Source organism: Budorcas taxicolor, chromosome 4 (genome assembly GCF_023091745.1).
Source record: "Budorcas taxicolor isolate Tak-1 chromosome 4, Takin1.1, whole genome shotgun sequence".
NCBI classification, from domain to species: Eukaryota; Metazoa; Chordata; class Mammalia; order Artiodactyla; family Bovidae; genus Budorcas; species Budorcas taxicolor.
The window spans coordinates 103,257,952-103,282,098 of NC_068913.1; the positions used below are offsets into that span (position 1 = coordinate 103,257,952).

General features: G+C 45.8%; 1 protein-coding gene across 1 annotated transcript in view; it reads right to left on the bottom strand.

The window, feature by feature from the left end:
* The window catches only part of CREB3L2 (cAMP responsive element binding protein 3 like 2), a 124,780-nt gene that overhangs the window by 12,151 nt on the left and 88,482 nt on the right, over positions 1–24,147 (bottom strand). Inside the window, exons 3-8 of the mRNA XM_052638653.1 lie at positions 19,387–19,562; positions 17,785–17,872; positions 12,879–13,063; positions 10,469–10,615; positions 9,265–9,323; positions 7,325–7,393 (exon numbers count right to left, since the gene is read on the bottom strand). Coding sequence (XP_052494613.1) covers positions 7,325–7,393; positions 9,265–9,323; positions 10,469–10,615; positions 12,879–13,063; positions 17,785–17,872; positions 19,387–19,562 — 724 coding nt within the window. The remainder of the gene's footprint in view (positions 1–7,324; positions 7,394–9,264; positions 9,324–10,468; positions 10,616–12,878; positions 13,064–17,784; positions 17,873–19,386; positions 19,563–24,147) is intronic.

The window sequence follows — 24,147 nt, forward strand, 5'->3', positions numbered from 1 at the left end:
AACAAGAGGGATGCAGCGGCTGCACCCTGTGCTCTGAACATTCTAGTATCTAATTTCCCACTGGAGTCAGAAACTAGGACCCAGGGAAAAGGATAAACTGCTGGTTCCCAATTACTTGCTGTGCCAGGAGCTGCCAAGCAGGTCCTCTCTGTAAACACACTTTCCATCAAATCCTGTGACATGCCTTTCTCAGAAGTGAAACCAGCTGCGCTAGGATGTGTGTGTGCACATTTGTGTGTGTGAGTGAACCACTCCGGGCGCATCGGCCTCCCACGGGGATGAAGAAACTTTTTTTACACCCTTATGGAATGACTTAGAGCAGTGAGTTCTAAATTCCAAACCATGAACCATTCCTGGGCTGTGGAAACAACTGGGGTGTGACTGGTGTATTTTCTAAGGCTGCTGCTGCTGCTAAGTCACGTCAATCACGTCCAACTCTGTGCAACCTCATAGATGGCAGCCCACTAGGCTCCCCTGTCCCTGGGATTCTCCAGGCAAGAACATTGGAGTGGGTTGCCATTTCCTTCTCCAATGCAGGAAAGTGAAAAGTGAAAGTGAAGTTGCTCAGTCGTTTGTCCTACTTTTAGTGACCCTATGGACTGCAGCCTACCAGGCTCCTCTGTCCATGGGATTTTCCAGGCAAGAGTACTGGAGTGGGGTGCCATTGCCTTCTCCATGAAACAGAATCGAATAAAACACACACTATCTGAGGGCATCACACATAGTAAATAAGTAATTATCTGTGAAACATTCGTATTAGTCATGTATGTGATGTATGTGTGGTGTATCTGGGTTGTTACACAACATGTAAAATGATATGATCAAAAAGTCTAAGTGTTATTTAACTATAGTGCTTATGCAAAAAAAAAAAATTATTATGAGTGACTATTCTGTGGCTTCATGATGGAAGAGGTAGGCATCCATGTTCTTCTGAAGCAAAATCCCACCTAAAGCCCTCCCCATCTATCCCAATCTTCCAGAATTAGTGTCAAAGATCTGAGGGATAGGAGGGAGGTGTTACAAAGCTGAAACATGTACCTCAAAGTCCTTAGGTGGAGAGAGACGAGCTGGTAGGATATATTGGTAATAACAACGCAAAATACTGCATAACAATATTTAAGCAGACTCGTGCATGTGTTAGTTGCTCAGTAGTGTCCAACTCTTTGTGACCCCATGGACCGCCAGGCTTCTCTGTCCATGGGATTCTCCAGGCAAGAACACTGTAGTGGGTTGCTATTTCCTTCTCCAAGGAGGCTCGTGAACTACCACAAAGACTTTTAAATACTAAAGTGCAAACTCTTACACAAAAGATAATCACATTCTGCTAAAATCCTACGCTTTGAATAAATATTCATTTATTTATGATCTTTTACTTAAGTTTTGCAGGCTGTTTATGGGGTTCTGGTCTAAGTTTTTTAAAATACAAATTGTCTCCTTTTTCTCACTGTGCAACTGCCACATTCCAAGGAGCTTTATTTTTCAGGGACCAAGGGGTACTTTTGAAATATTCTATCACCGACTTGCCCAAGAACACAAAAAAGAGAGTTCTAGAACATTTTCTGGGGCTGAGGAATGTCTAACTTCACCATGAAATCATACTAAAATGCCTCTTTAAACTCTCTGGGAAACTCAGCCTTGTATCAACAATCCTTTCAAGTTTGTAATGTTTTCACCTGAAAAAAAAAAAGTTTATACTCTTCACACAGCCAGAAGTTAGAGATAATGGAGAAATGAAAAGTGATTTAAACCAAGATATAGGTCTACAGAGGGTCATTCCTGGACTCAGGTCATTCGTCAGCACTCTAACAGCCTCTCTGGGCACAGCAGGAGAGGGGGACCAGCTGGTTACAGTCAGTGGAAGAGAAGGCATCACACAGGGAAAACCATAATAGCTCGGAGGGAGCCAGCAGACAAAACTGGTGCAAAGGGGCATGACAGTGTGGCTCAACAAGCAAATCAGGAGAGGCAGAGCATGACCACAGCCCAGGGGGCTTGGCTGGAAAGACCTCGCTCAGAAATCGCATGCAGATTGCAAAGAACAAGAGCAGAGCCAGAGAGGAGGACTAGAGTGGCGAGGAAGGTCGAAGAGGAAAACCAAGGAATCCTCGTTTCTGAAAACAACACAAATATAGGTCAAGACAAGCACATCCTTCACTTCTGTGAGGTCCAGGGAAAGGGAACCAGTGAAGCCCACATCCCATGTCGTATATCCTAGCCCTAGCTGGCAAACACCGCCTACAGGTACCCCCAAGGCCTGTTCCCTCGAGTTCCCTCCGGGCCAGGTTAAGAGCTCCAGGCAGACATATCGCCTTGGTCCTGCTGACTCCTCATCCCACTGGGAGGGGCGTGCTAGGGGAAACCGGAGCAGGCGCCCTAAAATGTGGGTCCTGAGCAGGGCCCTCTCATTTGGATCCAAGGTTGGCCCTGTGATAGGGAAGGCATTGGTCCTTGGAGAGAGCACACAACAGGGGTAGGAATGACTGCAGTAGGGACCACTGGAAAAACGAACTGCCTGACTCCCAGTTCCCATCTTACCTCTACAAGGATGGATGACCTTGACCTCACCCGCTCTGTGAAATGAAGTGATTAGCAGTTAAATGAGATGATCTCTAAAGTATTTTTGAAGTCTGAGACATCTGTCTCTTCATGGATTTTTGCGACTCCCATCTCTCCATTGATTGCCAGGGTTGATTCGGCCGATCTGGCTGGCTAGGCAGGTGTCCACTTCCTCCCTCATCACTCCACATGTGACCCTCTCAAAGATGCGAGATTAGCTGAAGAGGACAACCACCTCCAATGGAGGAGGACCAGTCTTCGATCAAGAATATATGAGTGGCTGCACTCCCCTGCTAGAACCTCCAAACAAGCTCTCATGTCTAAGCTCCTATGAGTCTACAGATCAGCCCTATAGATGTTCAAGGGCAAAATTAGACATGAACGGAGCAAACTGAGCCACAGACGCCTACAACGAATGGGCTAGTTGAAGCACTTGTGCAGAAGAAAAGGCTATAAAGTGGGGGAAAGACAGGGTCTCTCAAGAATGAGTCATGCAGCTTGGAGACGAATGAGAAGCAAGGAAGGCCAGGAGACGTCACATGCAGTCTCTCTTGGACTTTGTAAAAGCAAAAGCATTTCCTGACTGAGCACAGGAAGGAGGGCCCCCTGGGAAACCGTCTCTCTCTGGCTCACACATTTCCTGGTGGTAGGTGATTAGCAGATCGCCTTACAGACAAGTGTGAAAGTGACTTCCCACTGCTCCAGCTGCCCAAGGTTCCAGTGGTAAACGCTGCGGAAGTCTCCTCTTCTGTCCCCACCCCCTTCCAGCTTGCTGAGCTCAGGCAAAAGGGCCTTTTCACCTCGAAGCCAGCAACATGCTACCTGGCTGCTGCTGGGGCCAGTACTACCCTAAGATTCAGGACTTACTCCAGCTTCGAGTGCTCGTTCTCATCTGGATACACATGAAAGTCCCTGTGGGGTATGGCACGGAAGTGGTAAAATGTTAAGAGGGGCAGCTTTTCTTTAGCTTGGCCAACAATGAAGCACCCACTTGCCTTTCCTGCCAGGTCATGCCAAATGAAACAGCAGCACCCCAGGTATCCCACCCACTTCTGGGTAGCCAGGATCCTGTCCACGTCTGGTAAGCATTTCTGCCTCTACCCGCCTACCTCTGAAGGATAGTAACATCAGAAGCACGAACAGGACACAAACACAGGTGTGTGTTCACTGGGCCCCACTCTGTACTTAGTTCAAACATTGGGTCGCCTACTAGGTGCCATGAAGAAAGGGTCCGAATGTCTCCCCCTCCCACAGGCCCACACCATCATCTCCTCCTGACCAGTTTAGGGCAGAGACTGCCAAGGTTCAAATTGGTCACTCCGGCCATGGTGTCATCTGAGCAAGGAGAGGCCCTTGGCAGGAACAGAAGGAGAAGGGAGAGGAAGTCGGGGGGAAGGCAGGCCCTTCCCTGTTTGCACAAGAGCAGCTTTGCTTTATTCCCTGGCTTCTCAAGCCAAAACACATGAAAAGCTGCTGAACTGAGAGACTATGACCTAGGAGGCCCCTCATCAGATTCCTTGTGGGAGGATGGCAGGTTAATTAAGTATTAACCATTTTCACCATAAAGGGTTGGTTGTTTACCAGGAGTCTGGAAAAGGAAGAGACTGAACGCAGCCTGTTGTGGAACCACAGTGGAAGCTCCTGCCAGTCAAGGGGCAAGCAGAGCACCATAAGCACGAAGTAGATTGTTTTTTCAGTGGAATCTCCTGAATTGCTGGCAAGAGCTCCCACAGTGAAGAAGATAGAAGGAAAACTACCATTGGCTCTCAGGGAAGAACTCAAGATATGCTGACCCAAGCTCAAATATACAGGGACTCTCTAACTCATATTATATAATAACTGACATCATATTAATATAGTCGTGGCCATTGTTTTAAAGGGCTTCCCTGATGGCTCAGACAGTATAGAATCCACCTGCAATGCTGGAGACTTGGTTTCAATCCCTGGGTCGGGTAGATCCCCTGGAGAAGGAAATGGCAACACATTCCAGTATTCTTGCCTGGAGAATCCCATGGACAGAGGAGCCTAGCGGGCTACAGTCCAGGAGGTCACAAAGAGTTGTACACGACTAAGCAATTAACACTCATTATTTTAAAAGATAAAAACAACTGGAAAAGCATGGATTGTTCTTGACACACACATAACCATATGTGCTTTATGTCCATGCTCTGCAGATAACAGCTCTTTATCAAAATCTGACAGAAATAAAATTATGTAGAAATACATTTACTGATATGAAAATATATGGCCAGTATGGCCAGTGATTTCTGTTAAATGGGGAAGGTTCTTAACAGAAGAGGATGTACAACATAAGTACATACATATAAAATATCCCATTTCAAAATGTAAACATTTCTTTGGGTGAAAAGATTTGGGGGGATTTTCTTTTCTTTTTTAACTGTATTTTCTAAATTTATTTTACAATGGGCATATATTACATGTGTGTGGGTTTTCTTTTTTAGGTTTAAAATATATGATACAGCAGGGTCAGCCTGGGGAAGGGAGGAGAGATCTTTTCCCAGTAAAGGGGGCAGGCATAGAGCCCTTCTCATCACAAGCACCCAATGCTCTTTGCACCTCTGCTGCCCCCGTGTGGCTGCAGGAAGACCTGACATCCGGAACCCCTAGACAAGACCCAACCTGGACCAAACTCCATTATCTTGGATGGATTCCTCTTTCCCTTTTCACCATTTCATGGCCTGGATTTGTCCCACTCATGAACATGGGGTTTTTTCAATAGCGATGGCTAAGACAGGAGGTGGGACTAGAATCTGCTCAGGATGCTTACAAAATGTATACAGACTCTGGTGGGGGTTTAGGACCCAGAGAACCACTCTGGCAAGAATAAAGGTGGAGATAAGAAGGCATGAAGCCTCAGGAGACTAATCGCCAAAGACAACAGCAAAACCGGAACCCTGAAGTGCCACTGGAAACCAGTTCTTCTGCATGGGGGATCAAGGTGATATCACATGGAGCTGGTGGCATTTACTTACTTCCGTTGTTTGTCTACAGAGGGCTGGAGGTGACTGTCCTTGACCTGCCATATGAGCACACGTTCCCAGAAATGCAGAGAGAAACCTAGTGGGGTCACAAAGTCCACTTTTCCTACTGATGGTATTTTTAACTGATGACTCAATTAGCCTGCTGTTTGAGCAATAGACCATGAAGATTTGGGAAACGGGAGCCAAATTTTACACTATTATCAGATGACATGTAAGTAGATTTACCCTGACCCCTTAACATTTGCAAACCTGTTATTAGGCATTAATGCTAAGCCTTAAAAGGATGAATTAATATTTTGCTTACCTCAAAGTCAATTTTTCTCTGTTTGGATTGTTGGATCTATAACAGCTAAGGGCAACAGGATCCCTTGACTAATGAATAATTTTCAAAGCATGAGCAGACTCTGAACACACACACACATGACGAAACGCCTCAACCACCGTTTCTCAGCCCTATACCTTAACATGACCCAGGATAAAGCTCATCAAGGCTCTAGGGCCAGACTGCCTGCCTTCAAATGCAGCTCTGGCATTTACTCTGTGACCTTGGGCAAGTCACCTAACCTTTCTGAGTCTCCATTGAGTTCAGTTCAGTTGCTCAGTTGTGTCTGACTCTTTGCGACCCCATGGACTGCAGCACATCAGGGCTCCCTGTTGAGTCTCCATTACCTCGACCATTTAATAGGGATAGTAATAGGACTAGGTCGTAGGGTCATTAGAAAGTTATATGAGTTAATATCTATAAAGTCCTGAAAACAGTACCTGACACAGGAGGTGTCAGATGAACTCATTAATCCATCTGTCCTACAATTGTTTTTCAAAATGGACTTAAAACGTAATCAATTAATTAACTTTTAAACACAGTAATTAAAAACTTTTTAAAAAACAAACTTGGTTTTCCCTCCTTTTTTTTCCACTAATAAGCACTAATTTATTTTACTCAAATTGGGTGACAACAAAGTGGTCACTCCCTCCTTGCTGCTGCTGCTGCTAAGTCGCATCAGTCATGTCCGACTCTGTGCGACCCCATAGACAGCAGCCCACCAGGCTCCCCGGTCCCTGGGATTCTCCAGGCAAGAACACTGGAGTGGGTTGCCATTTCCTTCTCCAGTGCATGAAAGTGAAAAGTGAAAGTGAAGCCGCTCAGTCGTGCCCGACTCTTTGCGACCCCATGGACTGCAGCCCACCAGGCTCCCCCGTCCCTGGGATTCTCCAGGCAAGAACACTGGAGTGGGTTGTCATTTCCTTCTCCAATGCATGAAAGTGAAGTCGCTCAGTCGTGTCTAATTCTTCACAACCCCATGGACTGTAGCCTACCAGGCTCCTCCGTCCATGGGATTTTCCAGGCAAGAGTACTGGAGTGGGTTGCCATTGCCTTCTCCGACTCCCTCCTTAGCCACCTCTATAAAGTCTGATGTCATTTTCAGGAGAATCAGACTCATTGACCATATTCTCTCCCAAGCCTCCTCTTAACTCCCTCTTCATGAAAGCCCTTGTCAGAGTCAGATTCATCAATCTCACGTATTTTAGGAAAAGTAAAGGACATGCACAGGCATGTGTGTTCGTGTGTGTGTGTGTGTGTGTGCGCATGTGCGCGCGTGCACACACATGTACAGAGGCAGCAGGAACAGGTGCATGGAGCACAGCCACCCTGAGCATCCTGGCACAACTACTCTTTCAATGGCATCTCCTCCCCTTTCTTCCCAGCTCCCTTTCTGATCTGCCCCTCTCTCCCCACCTTCCATCCTCACTCCAGGGACCCTCACCTGTTGGTGTTCTCCAGAACCTCCACCTTCTTCCGAAGCTCCAAGTTCTCCGTTGAACAAGACTCTACCCTACAGAGGAGAGAGAAAAAGAAAAACCTGAGTTTTATCAGGGGAGCAAGCACTAAACCAGGAGCTAGGATGGAAGCAGGTGGGGTTCAGAGGAAAAATAAACAGAGAAGCAGCTACTCTGGGGAGATCAGAAAGAGAGCTAGGCTAACCTGAGTAGGGGAAAAGGGTGAGGACACAAAAGAAAAAAAAAAGAGATAAGTAACAAATGGCTCAATAATGGAAAATGGGTTGGAATGGCACACAATGTAAACTTCTTACGTGCTGTGCTTAGTCACGCAGTCATGTCTGACTCTTTGCGACCTGATGGACTGTAGCCCTCCAGGCTCCTCTATCCATGGGATTCTCCAGGCAAGAACACTGGAGTGGGTTGCCATGCCCTCCTCCAGCGGATCTTCCCAACCCAGGGATCGAACCAGGTCTCTCGCACTGCAGGTGGATTCTTTACCATCTGAGCCACCAGGGAAGCCCAAACTTCTTAAAGGGTTTTTCAAACTTGATTTCTCTTGACTTTTCCCTATGGCTCTCAATGCTCATCACACTTCTCCCTCCATATTACAGGATCTGAATGCTGCTAGCTGTGCTCTTGGCCAGAAAGACTGACAGGGCTTGGGGTAGGGGGAGAGGAAAGGACAAGACCTTAGGACCTCAGGGCAAGGAACACAGGTGCTGGAGGAGGCATGCCCCAAGAGGCCATAAAGAAATTTTCATCGAAACATCTTGACCCCAGATACCTCAACAATGATTGGTAACAATTCTTATTAGTGTTAGTGTTAGTCGCTCAGTCGTGCCCGACTCTTTGTGACCCCATGGACTGCAGTCCACCAGGTTCCTCCGTCCATGAGATTTTCCAGGCAAGGATACTGGAGTGGGTTGCCATTTCCTTCTCCAATAATTCTTATTACCAAAACCTAAATCAGGAGGAAGAAACACTGACTTTCAGTAGGAACTTCAGGAACCAGTCAGGATCCACCAACTGCTCCTCTCACCACATATACATAAAGATTCACTTCTAGATCCAGGGACTCATTCCCATTTTAAATTGATATTAGTTTGTCAGATGGGAACTATTTTCTAGGGTAATACAAGATTGTGTTTTAATTTATGTTTTTCTAAGAGCCCTCCTGATATTCCAAGCTATTCAGAATAACACAAGGTATCCTCAAGTGTTTTGTGCAAAGTCACTCACCTATAACACCAATCACAGCAGACAGAAAATAAAGAAGGCCAACTTGTCTTATATCCCCTGCTGCTCTCTAGGGTGTGAGGGAGTGTGGCCAAGGGTAACTGATTAATTAGCCCTGCTTTTTTCTGCCAAAATAGCACCCCTCCTCTGAGGAGTCCAGGAATGCACATGCAGGTTTGTATTTGTGCTTATTTGAAAGTAAGCCTTCAAGGACTTATGGACCCTTGGTTGAAAACAGTTCTGTACAAATGCCTACTAAGATCGAAAAGTGGAAATGTGTTAGTCACTCAGTCAAGTCCAGCTCTTTGTGACTCCATGGACTATAGCCCGTCAGGCCTCTCTGTCCATGAGATTCTCCAGGCAAGAATACTGGAATGGGTAGCCACTGCCTTCTCCAGGAGATCTTCCTGACCAAGGGACCGAACCCAGGTCTCCTGCATTGCAGGCGGATTCTTTACCATCTGAGCCACCAAGGAAGTTGTACTTTTCATTTCTTGCTAGATTTATAAGCTTCTCCTCTAACAACCACTAGGTGGCAGGCAAAACACAGGCTGATAAACCAACAGCCTTTGCTGGGAGCCAGGTGAGAAACTGAACCCCCTTGTCATGGAAATCAGGGGCCCCCTGGCACTCACATTTCTCTACATGAATTGCTCAATACACACAACCAGTTTGGCAGGAGGCTTACTTTTTCTCCAAGCTGTCCATGTATTCTTTCTTCTTCCTCCTACTTTCCTGGGCTGAGATCTGCAATGGAAAGGGAGAAAAGAGGATTACGCTCCAGCTGTATCAGTAAGGGACAACAGAGGATAAGATGGTGGGATGGCATCGTTGACTCAACAGACATGAGTTTGAGCAAACTCCAGAGACAGTGACAGACAGGGAAGCCTGGCGTGCTGCAGTCCGTGGGCTTGCAAAGAGTTGGACACAACTTAGAGACTGAACAACATGGCAGTAAACCCAGATGACTGGAGGCCGTGAGCACAGTAATCACAGAAGCCCTGCTCACTTCTGTGGCCATTTCCCATTTCTTTAACCTGCTGGCTCATCTACTAATCGCCTCTTCTGTTCCCCCTGGTTTCAATCAGTCTATGCTCTCATCTACTTTCCAACAAACTAGGCCCCCAGTGAGAAGGATGGTGGTCCAGGAGTCAGACCAGAACATGTACATCATGAACCATTTCTATGGGGTCAGAAAAATGATTTCAATTCTGTGGACCTAGTTGGGTCACTGTAATACATAATATAAGCCAGTTGGGGTTAGTTACACAAAAATTCCCTGGTGGTTCTGCACGTGGGTGAAGAATTATGACTCTAATCCCTCTCATTCTTCCTCTCTTAGTCTCCTCCCTCCTGCTCTATCCACACCCTAGCTATGCCCCAGGGCCTCTGTGTCCCTTATTCCCACTATAGGGGCCCAGCACCAGGAAACTGCTAGACCCAGGTATAGAAGAGCCAGCAGAATTTTTTAACAAAAACCCCTATCAAGAAAAAAAATTAAGCAAGCACCCATAATATATTGATAGTTATGTATTTATAATATTATAATTTATAAATATTTATAAATTGCATAGATGCCTACTAGGGGATATATTGTATATATTATAAAATAGAAATTTTAAAGGCTGAGATGTTTTTAAATGTAAATGGGAGTTCTAATATTTTCCTCCCATGCCTGAATAGGTTATCTTGAGCATCATGGAGCATGCACACCCAATTTGGGGGCCCACTGCCCAGAAGATGGATGGCAGGGCTGGAGGAAGACAGGGCCAAGCCTTGGTCCCGACACCAAGGGCTGGGCCAGTGTTGGCCACCGGGAAGGTGGGACAGGCACATGGCTTGGTTCTGCTCACACCTCTGCTCGCAGAAGTGCCTGCATCTGATGGACCCACCTTATTCTTGATTTTCCTCCGGATTTTCTTTAGGGCCTTCTCCTCTGATTTCGTCAGGGGCAACTTGGTGGGGATGGGATAGCCCTCGGCGATCAGGGTCCTCTTCTCCTCCTCCGTCAGGACCAGGGGGCCTGATCCCTGCAGCTTCTGTGTAGACCAAGGAGCAGAAAAGGGTCAAAGAGGAGCAGCCGGGTGCACTGGAGGGAAGCCTCCTGAGGGGTGAGGAGGGTCTGATATGATGTCTTGCAAACAACTAAGGAAAAAGGAGGCCCATCTGTTTGGGTGAGAAATGGGCACTCTGAAGTGGAAGCAAAAAAATGGAGAAGATACCCGTGTGAGTGTTACAACCCAAGGATTATAATTGAAGGGAACAGGTAAAGAAACCTCTACCTGTTATTTCCCACAAAGTACCCCACTGGCTAAAAACATGGAAATTTTTTAAAGGATAGAATTCATTTCCTACATCCCTGGAGGTTTCCTGTCCGTGGAGTGATGAGGAATTCACTTGAGTTCTGTGGAAAGTTTTGTTGTTCTCCTGAAAAGGCCATTTTGCAAGATGCTCTCTATACACTAGGAGCTGCTTCTCAACCTCCTTGTCCAGCGAAAGGGCTAGGACTCCCAGGGGCACACTGGCAGGCTTGCTCCACGACAGCCTCTGGTTAGCACTGTCCTATACTGTCCATCGTCAGTGGAGATGATCACTGTAGCTCATCCCATGTCATCCACACTAGGACAATGTGTTTATAATGAGTCAATAAATGGAGGACCTATTGCATATTAACTCTGTGTTAAATGCATGCAGGAATCAAAACGAACTCTGTCTCTTAAGCAGCCAATGATCGAGACCAAGGCTGAATTGAAACACACGAAAGAACGAGAGCAATTAAATGCTAGACTGTGATACTCACTCCAGGTGCATTAATAATATGAAGAAAGAGAACACTTGTTTGAGTCTCTGCGATAAGGGAAGGCTTAGGGTAGCAGATAAGACTTGAACTGGGCCTCCTGGAAGAAAGGGGGTGATTTACACAGGGAAGGACTTTCCAACAAAAGGCAGCCTTGTAAAGAGTAACAGAAGAAGCCGCTCTGCCTGGAGGGGGCGAGTTCTTGAAGCTGCTGCAGGTTGGGCACATACAGAGGGTGTTAGTACCCAGCAGAGGTATGACAGCTTGATGCCAACAGATAGTAGGGAGACACAGCACGGATGCTGAACCAAGGTCTGACATGGGGAGGATTTAATCCATGACCATGTAGAATGAACTGATTGTGGCAGGACCCACAGACCCATAGAACGAACACTATTTCAGTAATCAAAAGAGTGAAGGGTTAATGGTGAGCAGGTAATGATGGAGTGGAAAGAGGTAACCCACTGGCCCTCAGTAATAGTGATAAATAAGAACATGGCCACAGATCTAAGAACTTGCTGAGTTTCTGAGACAGACTGCATTCAACTTTTCAAAGTTATGCTAATTGATAGATGGCTTTTCTAGAATTTTTACATATCTCACTTCATTCAATACTTTAGCCACCTGATGCGAAGAGCTGACTCATTTGAAAAGACCCTGATGCTGGGAAAGATTGGGGGCAGGAGGAGAAGGGGACGACAGAGGATGAGATGGTTGGATGGCATCACCGACTCGATGGACATGGGTTTGGGTGAACTCCGGGAGTTGGTGATGGTTAGGGAGGCCTGGCACGCTGCAGTTCATGGGGTCGCAAAGAGTCAGACACGACTGAGTGACTGAACTGAACTTCATTCAAACTTGCTCTATGTGATATTATAAATTCAGTAAGGTTGACTATGATTTTTAAATCCTCAGAGAAATCAATTGACTAATCAGAACAATACAAAATTAATTATATATCCCTATTTTTTACTTGGAGAAATTATATATGTGAGGGATGAATAATGACTCATGAGTTCCATCCTGAGTCACTGGGTTAAGAGCTGAACCACAGACAAAAAGGGTTAAATTATATGCTTGTGCTTTAGACATCAAAACATTTAATCTCAGGGCAATTTTTCAGTTCATCGAAGATTGCTTATTTAAAAAATTAGCTATTTCCTATCCTAGGTCACAAAGACTGCCTAAATTGACGATAAATATTTGTGATATAATTTTGAGAAGAATGACACCATTTTTATTCCTCATGGTTGTAGCTATAAAAAATAAGCACAGGAATAAAAACCGGAAGCATGCACAGAAAAGGAAAAGAATGTGTTAGCACGATGAGATCACAGGCAGTTTTTAGAAAATGTTCTCTAAGTCTGTCATCCCCCAGCTTTAGCAATCAGACTGAAAACTTCCCACAGGAAGAAAAGCCAAGTGGCCCGGAATGGCAGCCACGCTGCGTGAAGCTCCAAATGACAGGATGGGGGATCGGGTTGCAGGGATGCAGGGACACTCACATGAGGGGCAGTGAGGAGCGGGGAGCTGGCCAGCGCCGAGGGGGCCCGCGCCGGGGCCCTGGCGGGGCTGTGGGTCTGCGGAAGGCCAAAGGGGTGCAGGCGCGGGCTGGGACTCAGGCTGCCCTCGGAGTCGCTGCTGTTGCTGCTGGGAGGAGTGGGTGGTAAGTGCAGGTGGTCCACGGAGGCTGAGGGGAAAAGAACGGATTGCATCCATCAGGGAGCAACGAAGCAGGACGTGGGGGCACTTAAACATCCAACATCCAACCAGGGACAGTTGAACAAACGGACGAGGAATCTCTCCTAGTGGACATGGAACGGCCTCCAAGATGTACTGTGAAGGCAAAAGTTAAGTGTTTCTTTCGAAAAACAGTAGATTCAATTTCTGGGTTCCAACTCTGCAGTTCTTGATACAGCCTCAAGCAGGCGCTTTCTTGGCTTGATTTTCTGGCTTTATTGAGGATAATGCGCTTCCCTGGTGGCCCAGTTGGTAAAGAATCTGCCTGCAATGGGGGAGACCTGGGTTCGATCCCTGGGTTGGGAAGATCCCCTGGAGGAGGACATGGCAACCCACTCCAGTATTCTTGCCTGGAGAATCCCATGGACAGAGGAGCCTGGAGGGCTGCAGTCCATGGGTTCGCAAAGAGTCGGACACGACTAAGCAACTTAGCACAGCACATTGTGGATACGTTTTTGGACTGGACTTTTGAGTTTTACTTTGGTCAACAGGAGTTTCAGTAGATGTGACTTAAGTGTATGCTGGTCTCAACCTATAAACGAGAGAAATAAATCAAGGTGCGAGACAGTGTGTAGAGTAGACTTCTTTTTGTACGAAAAAGGAGAGAAAGAGAATACAGAGCCTATTTGCTTGTAACTACATAAAGAAACTCGGGAAAATATGTAAGAAAGTAATCAAATTATGACAAAATGGGGACATGGGAAATTACAGTAGGCAGGGATGGTGCTGGCATAATGTTCCCTCGCTTCATTTCATATAGTTTCCACAGTTTGATTGTAAACCACCACGTTAATGTATCTTAAAAAAAAAAAAAGAAGAAGAAAAGAAAAGAAATAGCAGAAGCAGGGAGCCCATGAGGGTTTGAGAAAAGCTCATTTGTTTCTGCAGGAATGTGCATGGCAGGGCCCACAGGCCAGATGCCAGGCATTCTTGATTCAGATAACACCCAGTCCATCTGTGGATAGAAAAGCAGGCACTGGAAGATAAATGAGGGGGAGCGGGGTGTCCCCGCAACATTCCCCAGCATCAAGCATCCTCCACCTCTCCCCAGGGAGACATTCATACTCTGCCAAGCCTTGGAGCCTGGGTCAGTGCCGCTCATGCACCTCCAGCGCAGCAGAGGCAGGTTCCAAAGGAAGAACTGTCTCCGAGTTCAACCTGGCAAATGTGCTTTGGGGGTCTCGCTCTTTTCCTGACCTGTGAATCTTCACGTTGTGCTGCAATCCCTTGATGGCCAGTCACCGTTACTGAGCCAAGGGACGTGACCTTGGGTAAGCCTTTCACTCCGCATTCCCCCACGACAACAGAGCCCCGAGTGCAGCAGCTCTGAACTGGGCGAGGAGAGCCCGGGGGCCGCATACACACCTGGACTTGCTCGACCAGAGAACAGCCTGGGGCCATGGAAAGGCCTCCTGCCTGAGATACTGTAGATGGAAGGAGCCTTTCTGAGACACAGCTACTCACCTCAGAAAAAGGACCCTCAGAGCTGCCTTTGGAGGTGAGAAGCTGGAAGCATGGGGCTCTTCTGCTCACTGAAACACCGACAGTCCCAGGGAACCACAGGCGATCCATCTCTCTCAGTCACTTCCCCACCTTGCCCCACCCCCACTAACAGCACATACTTTTTCCTCTTTCTTTCTTACACTAACCCCTCTCTTTTCTCTTTCTAACCTACCCTGCCGTAGAGCTCCCTGGTGTTTTAAGAGCCCACAGGCACTCCTAAAGCTAAAGAATATTCTAAAACAATCCCATACATCTCTATTGTCAACTCTTTGGCCACAGCTTCCAGGCAGCTAAGGAGGGTAGGTAGGTGTCCTAAATATCTGTTCACCTAGAAAGGAGTCCTAAGAGTGTTAAGTAAGGTTTTCCCAACCCCATGATGACCTATGGGACTCTGTAGTGCCAGGTCAATTAATAAGCATGGAAGCTGTTACCCTGGGGTGTCTCCAGTGCTCTGGCCACTTACACAGGCAAACCAAAATCTAATCCTGTAAATGCTTCAAGGTTACCAGGCTGGAATCTAAGGACAACTGGTCACAAACAGCCAACTAAGTTTTAAGTTATAGCTCATAAATAATCTCCTTACTTTGCTTCCACCTTCTTTTTATAAAAGTCTCCCCCCCAGCTCTTGTCAGAGGAAACTTCTAACCAGTTTGGCGCTGCAAAGTCTAATTAATTTTTGCTCAAATAAACGATTGAAAGTTTTAATTTTTCAGAGCTTATCTTTTGACAATGTTTCCTTTGGACTTCAAGGAGATCAAACCAGTCAATCCTAATGGAAATCAGTCCTGAATATTCATTGCAAGGACTGATGGTGAAGCTGAAGCTCCAATACTTTGGCCACCTGATGGGAAGAACTGACTCATTGGAAAAGACCCTGATGCTGGGAAAGATTGAAGGCAGGAGGAGAAGGGGACAACAGAGGATGGGATGGTTGGATGGCATCAGACTTGATGGACATGAGTTTGAACAAGCTCCAGGAGTTGGTGATGGACAGGGAGGCCTGGAGTGCTGCAGTCCATGTGGTCACAGAGAGTCAGACATGACTGAGCTACTGAACGGAATTTTAACAATGTTTATCTTTTAGCCATGGTAAACAAACAAGCAAATAAAAACAAAAGCAAAACAAAACCCAGGAGCAGACAAACCTCACAGGGGCTTCCAGTGTCTGCCATGCAGAGCTATTAGTCTTGGAGAATTAGTCAAGAGTACTAGAGCTTGCTTTTCCCTTTGGCTGGGCACAGTCCAAATTATTCTAGTACTTTTCTACTTTCCAAGAAGAAGGTGCTCCACACACACACGAAAATGGAAATGGCACGGCAGGAAAAGTGAAGCAAACTCGAATCTCCTCTTACCCACTTATTGAGAGCTACTGCCCTGGTCACAAGTGCCTCAGTATCAGATTTCTAAATTCACTTGAAATGTGGCTCTTGGGTTACTTCCTGACAGGGCTGGGGACAACAAGCCACTTTGCCTAGAAGCCCTGCTACATTCAAGCATATTGAATTTCCTTCTCCCTGTTTATCTAGGATAATGAGGAAAGATGGGCACTTCAAGGAAGGACCCTGAAACTTTTCTCCTCTAGAGATCGGAGATTCTGAAGCCACCACGGGGCTTACTGGTACGGTGACGACATTTTCGGAAGCATATGGCAACACAGATTGAAAGAGCAAAATGTATTTGATAGTTGTTACCAGTATCACAAAAATGAAAGGAATTACTTTCTTTAAAGCTGAAAGGCACTAAAATGTGTATCACTCAGTTAAAATAAATATATGGATTTTAGTCAGTATTACTAATTATAAAAACTGAATCCTGGGACTTCCCTGCCAGTCCAGTGGTTAAGACTCCACACTTCCAAAGGGGCATGGATTCAAAGGGAACTAAGATGCCATATGCTGTGCTGTGTGGCCAAAAAAGTATAAAAAAATAATTGAATCCTTTCTTTACTGATGACAAAGGTAAATGCCAACCTTGATTAAAGTGTCACGTTAAATCTTGAGTATGTTTCTGGTGGGATGAAGTAGACTTTGTTTCTGTGAGCACTGCTCCTATATATTGTAACATCTGCACATTATGTCCACACCATAGCACGGATACCTTTCCCATGACCAGCGCGTATTCTAGTTTCTTATTTGTTGGTCACATCGATGAGCTGTCCTTCTAACCATGTGCTGAAAGTATAAATAAAAAGGGAGGGGATAGTGTGTCTTAAGGCACTGAATTAAGGAGCTGGGCAAAGTATATCAATTAAAAAGGCTGAGAGAGCTTCTTAGACTCTCTGAGACTTAGGGGTCTGCGTTCAGAATTCCTACCCATGAGCTTCACAGGGGTCAAGGGAAAAACTGACACAGGGAAAGAAAAAGGTGAGAGTGTGCCCATTTCAAGTATTGACACCACTTATTTCTAAACAGATGCAAGATGCCTGAAGGACGCAGGAATAGAGGAGTGGTGGTACTTGGTGGTGATTCAGTCACTATGTCATGTCCAACTCTCCTGACTCCATGGACTGTAGCCCAGCAGGGTCCTCTGGTCATGGGATTTCCCAGGCAAGAATACTAGAGTGGGTTGTCATTCCCTTTTCCAGAGGATCTTCCTGACTCAGAGACTGAACCTTCATTTCCTATATTGCAGGCAGATTCTCTACCAGCTGCTGCTGCTGCTAAGTCACTTCAGTTGTGTCCAACTCTGTGAGACCCCATAGCTGAGCCACCCAAAAATCAACATTTAAAAATACTGAATTGCCAGACAGAGAAACTGTGAATCCACTTCACAAAGGGTTTAAAATTAGAGTTTGTTTTAAGCCGGCAAGTTGGCTTTGTAAATGCCCATTAGGTCTGTACTGATCATCTTGCCAGGGCAGGGAGCTGTCTTTTACTCATAGGATGGCTTGAGGGCAGGGGTTCCCATGTTCCCTTGTTAGCACCCAAGTCAGAAGAGTCTATAAACATGTTGAAAGGTCACCCTGGCTTGGAATAAAAGTTGAAGATTTAACTTGACAATTAAGCATACACATATATGGGAAGATAAAATCTAGCTTTAAAGTTTGTATTTAGAGTCAAGAACAGCTATTTCATAAAACAAGCTCTGCTTTTAGTACAATCAACGGCCCCCACCTTCCCTGGGGTGACACACCCACACCTGTTAGCCCAAAGAGGAGAGGAGACAGACCTTCCTTGGGAGAGAAGTTTAGGAACTGATCCACTTCATGAGGCTCCAGCTTAATCTTAGGAATAATGGTCTGGCATGAGGAATCAACCTAAAGAAAGAAATTCAAACACAGTTTTTAAAAGCCAGTAACAAACCCGAAGCAACACCCCGGGGAGTTGTTTGTCATCCTGTCTCCCTCCCAGGGCTGTGCTAGGGCTGGTGAGGCCTGGCTGAGCGCAGGCTGCTTCTTGGACCGGGAAGTATTTTAGTCCTTAACCCTCACCCATTGCCAACTCTGGCAGTACAGGTGAGGGAGCCCTCAGAATTCTCAAATGAAGAAGCCAGGGCTCACTTGTCAGTGCTTCATTCTATTGTGTTTATGGTACTGTATAGGCATTTTACCCCAAAACTAGTCTGGCACATTCCTAAAGGGTCACGGGCCTCTGGCAAGAGGAACTGTGTGAACCCAATTGCGTGCATTCTCTCCAGGTTCCTGACAACTGACAACACGTAACCACGAAACACTGGGTAGGGAAAGGAGGACAGGTATCTGGTCCACGCGTGGGAGAAAGGCCATGACTCTGATCTTTCTTAGTGACTTGCTCAAAATTCAAACTAAAACATCACAGAGCAAGGAGACTAATACAGACTCCAGAAGCCTCATCCTATAAACAGACTCAGGTAGCTACTGAGAAAGGAATTCTAGAGGGCAGCATACAGATGCTCCGTTCACCTCATCTCCATCGGCCCTCAGCTTCCCGATGGATGGAAGGTAAACAGCACAAGGAGTGAGGATGCAGCCACGCCTTGGTGGTGCCACCACTGCTGTGTTACCTTTTCCTGATTCCTCTACCTTGCTCAGAGGAGAAAAGACTTAGAGAATGCCAGTGGAGTCATTGTAACATAACCTGTGGCTTTGAGCACAAGGAAAGTTAGGACTGGATTCTGAATATCCAGAAGAAGATGTACAAGTATGCCCCTGGTCCATCACCAGACATCGAAACACCTAAAGAGAAGGTGGAGTAGAACTAAATCCTACTTGCTACAGGCACGGAACCGAGCAACTCCCAGTTTCTTACGTTTTCCACAGGTAATACGAGAGCTGGTAGCTGGGAAATCCCTGAATTAAGTCAGGGCAACTCGCACAGCACTAGGGGAATAAAGCAGACACAGGAACAAGCAATCCTTGTTGCCACAGCCCAGAAAGCTATGAATAGCACCATCGCTGAAACCACTCCCTTCCAACTGGCTTAAAAATCAATTCCAGGGAGAATTTTTTGCCAACATGGATATCCCTGAACTTTTTCAATTTTGTAATAGCATTCGCAGAAAAACCGAAATGAGACTTTCTACCAGTTTTTCTGGACAATGCCTTTAAAGGAAGTGATATAACCAATGTTGACACCAAATCAACATGCTCTGGATATAGACATAAATATACCTTTACATATATATATATATATATATATACATATACACACACACACACACACATATATATACAGTTACATATCCTTAAACATATACAACCACTGGCTCCAAAAAGATTAAATGCCTTTTTGGAGAATGAGGATCTGTTATCTCTCGATCTAATCTGTTTTTTTGGAAGAAAAGTGACTTTACCCCAGCGTTCATTTCCAGAGGGGTTTCCTCCTTTTCAAATGGGGTGGAGATTGCAGTGATGGTCAGCGTGACAGAGGGGACGAGTCCCGAGGGTGGCTCGTCCGTGATGGGCTCTGTCTTGATGGTTGTTGGTGGAAAGTCTGGAGACAGGTACCATTTCTCATTCTCCACTTCATCTATGGGAAAAAGACAAGCACACTGTGAAATCTGCTCAGGGCATCAGGTATAAGTAAAACAAGTGACCACTGACCTTTCTCCTCAAAAAATCCTCCAACAAAGAATTATTGAGGGAGTTCTCTGGTACTACAGGGGATAAGAATCCACCTGCCGATGCAGGGGACACGGGTTTGATCCCTGGTCTGGGAAGATCCCATGTGCCTCGGGGCAACTAGGCCCCTGAGCCACAACTACTGAGCCTGTGGTCTAGAGCCCGAGAACCTCTACTGCTGAGCCCATGTGCTGCAATTGCTGAAGCCCATGTGCCTGGAGCCTGTGCTCCACAAGAGAAGACGCCACAGTGAGAAGCCCTCACCCTGCAGCTAGAGAGTAGCCTCTGTGCTCCCCAACTAGAGAAAGCCCACACACAGCAGCAAAGACCCAGCACAACCAAAACTATAATAAATTAATAATTAATTAAAAAATTACTGAGAGTAGAATTAAAAGAAATAAAATGAGAACATGAGAGAGGAGATCAAAGGATGAACAAACAAATGGCAGAACAAGAATCGATGCTTTCATTCACTTGAGTGTAAGGACGCCTAAGGCAACTCTGGAAGCACGCACATGAAACAAAGAAACTAAGCTCCCTGGGCACAGTGGGAAGAGACTGGGTGGATGGGGAATAGGATAGGATGGACAATTCCAGTGTGCAGTGTTTTATACTTTTTGGTTTTCAAGCCAAATGAACCTATTATCTATTCATAAATAAATAAGTACATCTAAAAATATGAAGGAAGGAGAGGACGGATCGGGAGATTGGGATTGGCACACATACACTGCTATGTATTAAATAGATAACTAATATCTACTGTATAGCACAGGGAACCCCACTCAATGCTCTGTGCCAACCTAAATGGAAAGGAAATCCAAGGAAGAGGAGGCACATGTATACGTGTGACTGATTCACTTTGCTGTACAGCAGAAACTAACACAACATTGTAAAGCAACTATATTCCAATAAAAAAATATCATAATGTTCGTTGGGTTTTTCCATAACATCTTGCAGAAAAACCCCAACAAACTTTTTGTCCAATTCTACAATTAAAAATAAAAACAAGCAGGAGAGAGTGAATGACTGCAACCAGGGTCTCAGGAGACAGGACCAGAGACAATGGTTAGAAGGCCTCTGCCCTTCTCCCCAGTGGGTACTTATCTGCTTCCTGTTTTCTTCTCACTCCCCATGCTGGTCCCAGACTGCTCCTACAACTGCACTGAAGCCTTACACCAGCCCTAGACTTTCAGAACTTTACTTAGCCCTCTCAGAAACTTCAGAGTTTGTAAAACATGTTTCTGAAATGCATGAAATCCAGAGGGAAGGGCAGCCTCTTGCTGAGTCTGGTCTTGGCCTCTGGCTTTCGTGATGATCACAGGCCTGGGGATCGCAACGAAGGAACAGCACTGATCAGACAGAAGCACCTCCATCACTCAGCAGCATTCTCCCAGGAGCCCGCACGGTACCCTGCACTCCTCACCAAGTTACTTGAGAGGAGGTACTTCGGCACAGCCCTGGAAAAGAAGGGGGAAGGGCAGGGCAGGGGAGAGCAAGGCGGCTGCAAGCAGGTGCAGAACAAGAGAAAACAAGTCAGAGGTTCCCAGAGTCAGCATTCCTCACCCGATGCCAGTTTACCAAAACGAGACTGAAATAAAGCCAAGATATTCTCCCTTGCTTTATTAAAATGTACATAGACATTCACACCTTCGTGAACTGTTATTGTAGAGGGCAGCAAAGTCATTCACATTATGAATTATTTCACACTCAAGAATCAGGTTCAAGTTTTCTTATGAAAAGGTACATGAACACCACATCACTCAACCATCAAGGGGCAGTGGAAGAGTGGGTACAGAAGCCAAAAACTAGAGCTTGCAGTGATGAAGGTTGTACTTTGTAAGCAACTTCCTTCAGGGGAAGGTTAGATTCACTTGCATCGAAGAAAATGATTTTCCCCCAAATCCAATTTATAACTGACTCAATTAAATATTCCAGCCCCAATGTATTAATATTTCCTGGGGTAAAATAAAGACAGACAAGGTTTCAGTCGGTTGAAGATGTTTTGCTTTTAGAGCTGGTTCTCCGGAGCTGCTGAGCACTCTGGGGCGGTGGAGGAGTCCCATCATTCCCAGGGGACTGGGGACCACATCCTGGCCGAGCGGGAGGGGCAGGAAACAAAAGGCCTCTTGAAGGCGGTCAGAGGATGGAGACCACACTGTACTGGGTGCAGAGTCCTGCTGGCCAGATGGGCACCCCAGCTCAGCTTGAGGGCAGCGGGGGCAACTGGATGAGGAGCCAAACCAAGTATCTTTTTTTTTTTTTTTTTTACTTTTGGCTGCACTGGGTTTTCATTGCTGCGTGTGGGCTTTCTCAAGTTGCAGTGTGCAGGAGCTACGCTCCAGTCGTGGTGCAAAGGCTTCTCACTGGGGTGGCTTCTCTTGCTGAGGAGCACAGGCTCTAGGGTCCACAGGCTCAGTAGCTGCGGCACATGGACTTAGTTGCTCCACAGCGTACAGCATCTCCCCAGGCCAGGGATTGAACCTGTGTCCCCTGCACTGGCAGGGTACATCCACTGTACCACCAGGGAAGTCCCAAATAGTTTCTAACACCACTCCCAGCAGGAGTTCGGAATGAGAAGTCTCTGTCAGCTGCAAGGAGGACATGCTCAGGACCGATGTGGGGAGTGGCCAGAGAGACAGACAGAGCACAGATCACACTTTTTTCCACTCAGGAGTGATGTGTTCATACCTCCACCTGTCAGCACTTACAGCCTGTCCACAGTGAGCAATATCGATCCCCAGCAGAGGCTGGAAGAGAGACAGCAAGATGAAATCCAGCCTCAGTACATATGAAAATGAACAGTAAGGAGGCATCACTGAGAAAAAGGGCACATGCAATTATCAGGAAATGGTGAGATAAGGCCAGACCCCATGGTTGTGCTGTTATGATCTCTGTGATGACAGGTAAATCACAAGGCACAAAAGAAAAGGCAAACATAAATACAAAAAGCAGATATGAAATTACAAGCGCACCTTCCCTGGTGGCTCAGTGGTAAGGAATCCTCCTGCCACTGCAGGAAACATGGGCTCGATCCCTGATCAGGGAAGATCGCACACGCCGCAGAGCAACTAAGCCCGTGGGCCACAACTGTTGAGCCTGTGCTCTAGAGCTGGGGAGCCACAACTACTTAAGCCTCACGCTCCACAACAAGAGAAGCCACCACAACAAGAAGTGGCCACACCTCAACTAGAGAGTTACGCCAGCTAGTTACCCAGAACTAGAGAAAAGCCCGTGCAGAAATGAAGACCCAGTACAGCCAACTATAAACAAATAAATAAAATTATTTAAACATAAAATTACAATCAAAATGAAGACAGGTCAGTCCTTCCAATAAGCTAAGCCATTCTCAAAGCACACATCCATTAAGTAGGTCAAGAGTTTATAACCCTAATGCTCAGTGCCCTATACTCTTGTTTTTAAAAAATTTTATGTAAATATAATCTTTGTTATATCAGAGATGGAGGCTGAAGGACAAATGACATGCAAACTATGAAATAAAACTTCCCCTGAACTCTTCCAAGAGAGAAGCCCAAAGAAGCTTCCAAAGAAGCCCAAAGAAGCCCAAAGAAGCTTCCTGAGCTTTTTGGTGACAAACAACTGGAGTTGCTTGCCTGCTTCCAATTCAAACCAGCAATTTATTACTTTCCCTTGAAAGATATTTTCTGAATTAGAAAGAAGTTTAAGGCCATCAAGCTCAATATGTGATCTTAAGATGAGGAAACTAACAGACAGGTCTAGACCACACAGCAAACGAGTGGCAAAACTCAGGTTTCTCGATCCGTGAAAAAGACAAGTAAACATAGACAAACATTTCTGCACAGATATGCTCACTACAGCATTATTTATAATCACAAGACACTGAAAGTAAAACAGTCAAAAGGAAGGGCAAGGTTAATGAATTAGGGTGTACTCATACAATGGAAATGTTATGCAGCCAGAAATGTTACATGTTAAAGCCTTTTTAATAACAAGGCAAAGATTTATGATAGAGTATTAAGAAAAAAAGATATAAATGTGTGCACTATTAATAAGGAAAGTGACAGAATGATCTCTGGAGAATAACTCGGAACATGAGCAATTTTTTTCCCACAATTTCATACTATTTCTAAATTTCCTACACAGGGAATATTATCATCCCAGGATGACTGCACATGGAAATGGCCTGCTTCTGGCTGCTCTACTTTATACCTCAAAACAGTAATTACTAGAAGCCTTAGTGGGTCAAGGGGCCCATTCAGAGTCCCTCAACATAGAGTCAATGAGCACCTTAACATATGTTACAAATCACGTAATTGGCTCCACAGTTCTTCATTTGTGCCTTTATCCTCCCACTGGGGACTAATTCCTATCCTGGGATGGACCACCTGACTTGCTCTGGTTAAAAGGATATGCGCTTCCTAACGCAAGTACAGTCTTGAAATGCACAACTGAACTCACACGTTTGTGCCTTTGCCATCACAGTGCGAAGGATGTGCTAGGACAATCTACCGATC